Source organism: Tarenaya hassleriana, unplaced genomic scaffold (genome assembly GCF_000463585.1).
Source record: "Tarenaya hassleriana unplaced genomic scaffold, ASM46358v1 Cleome4571, whole genome shotgun sequence".
NCBI classification, from domain to species: Eukaryota; Viridiplantae; Streptophyta; class Magnoliopsida; order Brassicales; family Cleomaceae; genus Tarenaya; species Tarenaya hassleriana.
The window spans coordinates 1-667 of record NW_010967276.1 but is presented as its reverse complement, the minus strand read 5'-3'; the positions used below and the strand labels follow the sequence as shown (position 1 = coordinate 667).

General features: G+C 41.1%; 1 protein-coding gene across 1 annotated transcript; it reads right to left on the bottom strand.

Moving 5' to 3' along the window:
* Positions 1–6: 6 nt before the first annotated feature.
* LOC104825414 (farnesol kinase, chloroplastic-like) lies at positions 7–661 on the bottom strand. The gene is made up of 3 exons (XM_010557735.1): positions 615–661; positions 390–505; positions 7–131 (listed from the first exon to the last, which is right to left on the bottom strand). The coding sequence occupies exons 1-3, from the start codon at positions 635–637 to the stop codon at positions 13–15; spliced, it is 258 nt and encodes an 85-aa protein (XP_010556037.1). The 5' UTR covers positions 638–661; the 3' UTR covers positions 7–12.
* Positions 662–667: the final 6 nt, after the last annotated feature.

The following is a 667-nucleotide window of genomic DNA, read 5'->3' as shown; positions in this document are numbered from 1 at the left end:
TATGTTAGTTACTTACACGACAGAAGCTGTAAACCCTGATGTCGCCATTGCGATGCTACCGGCTATCGATTTGCTTCTGTTGTAAGGAAGCTTCTCTGTTCCAAGCCGCCTTCCCACAATGTCAGCCATACCTATGTTTTGACATGTTTATCGTATCAAGAGAGGAAACACAAGGCAAGATTCGTACGTCAAAGGGCGAGTAGTAGTACATTCGGAGAGGCTAACTTCGAATGGATCGGTTATGTTGAAATAAAGAAATAAATACGGATTTGGAAAGATTGGAATTGATTTTGTATCTCTGATTGATACAATCATATATCTAACATTTATTAGATTTTGTGGTGGTGCCGGTGCGTATTTAGTTTTTTATTTCAACAAGGTAACTGTACCATCTCCAGCACAAAGGTTGCATATCACTGCAATGGCAATAGGGGACGTCCTCCAATAGAAGACACAAGCTAAAGTGATTGATGATGCATAATAAAGCGGCCCCTTAAGCAGTTCCCTGTTGCAGAAAGTAGCTACATGAGTTTTATGAAGCGTTAAAGAAGCAGAGGTACAAAGAGTTATATACTGTGCCTATAAGATGATGTGTTTGTATACGAATCAGCTACCTGCGGTCTCCGTGTCTGCTCATCGACTTGATTGTTCCTTCGTCGTGGTACAC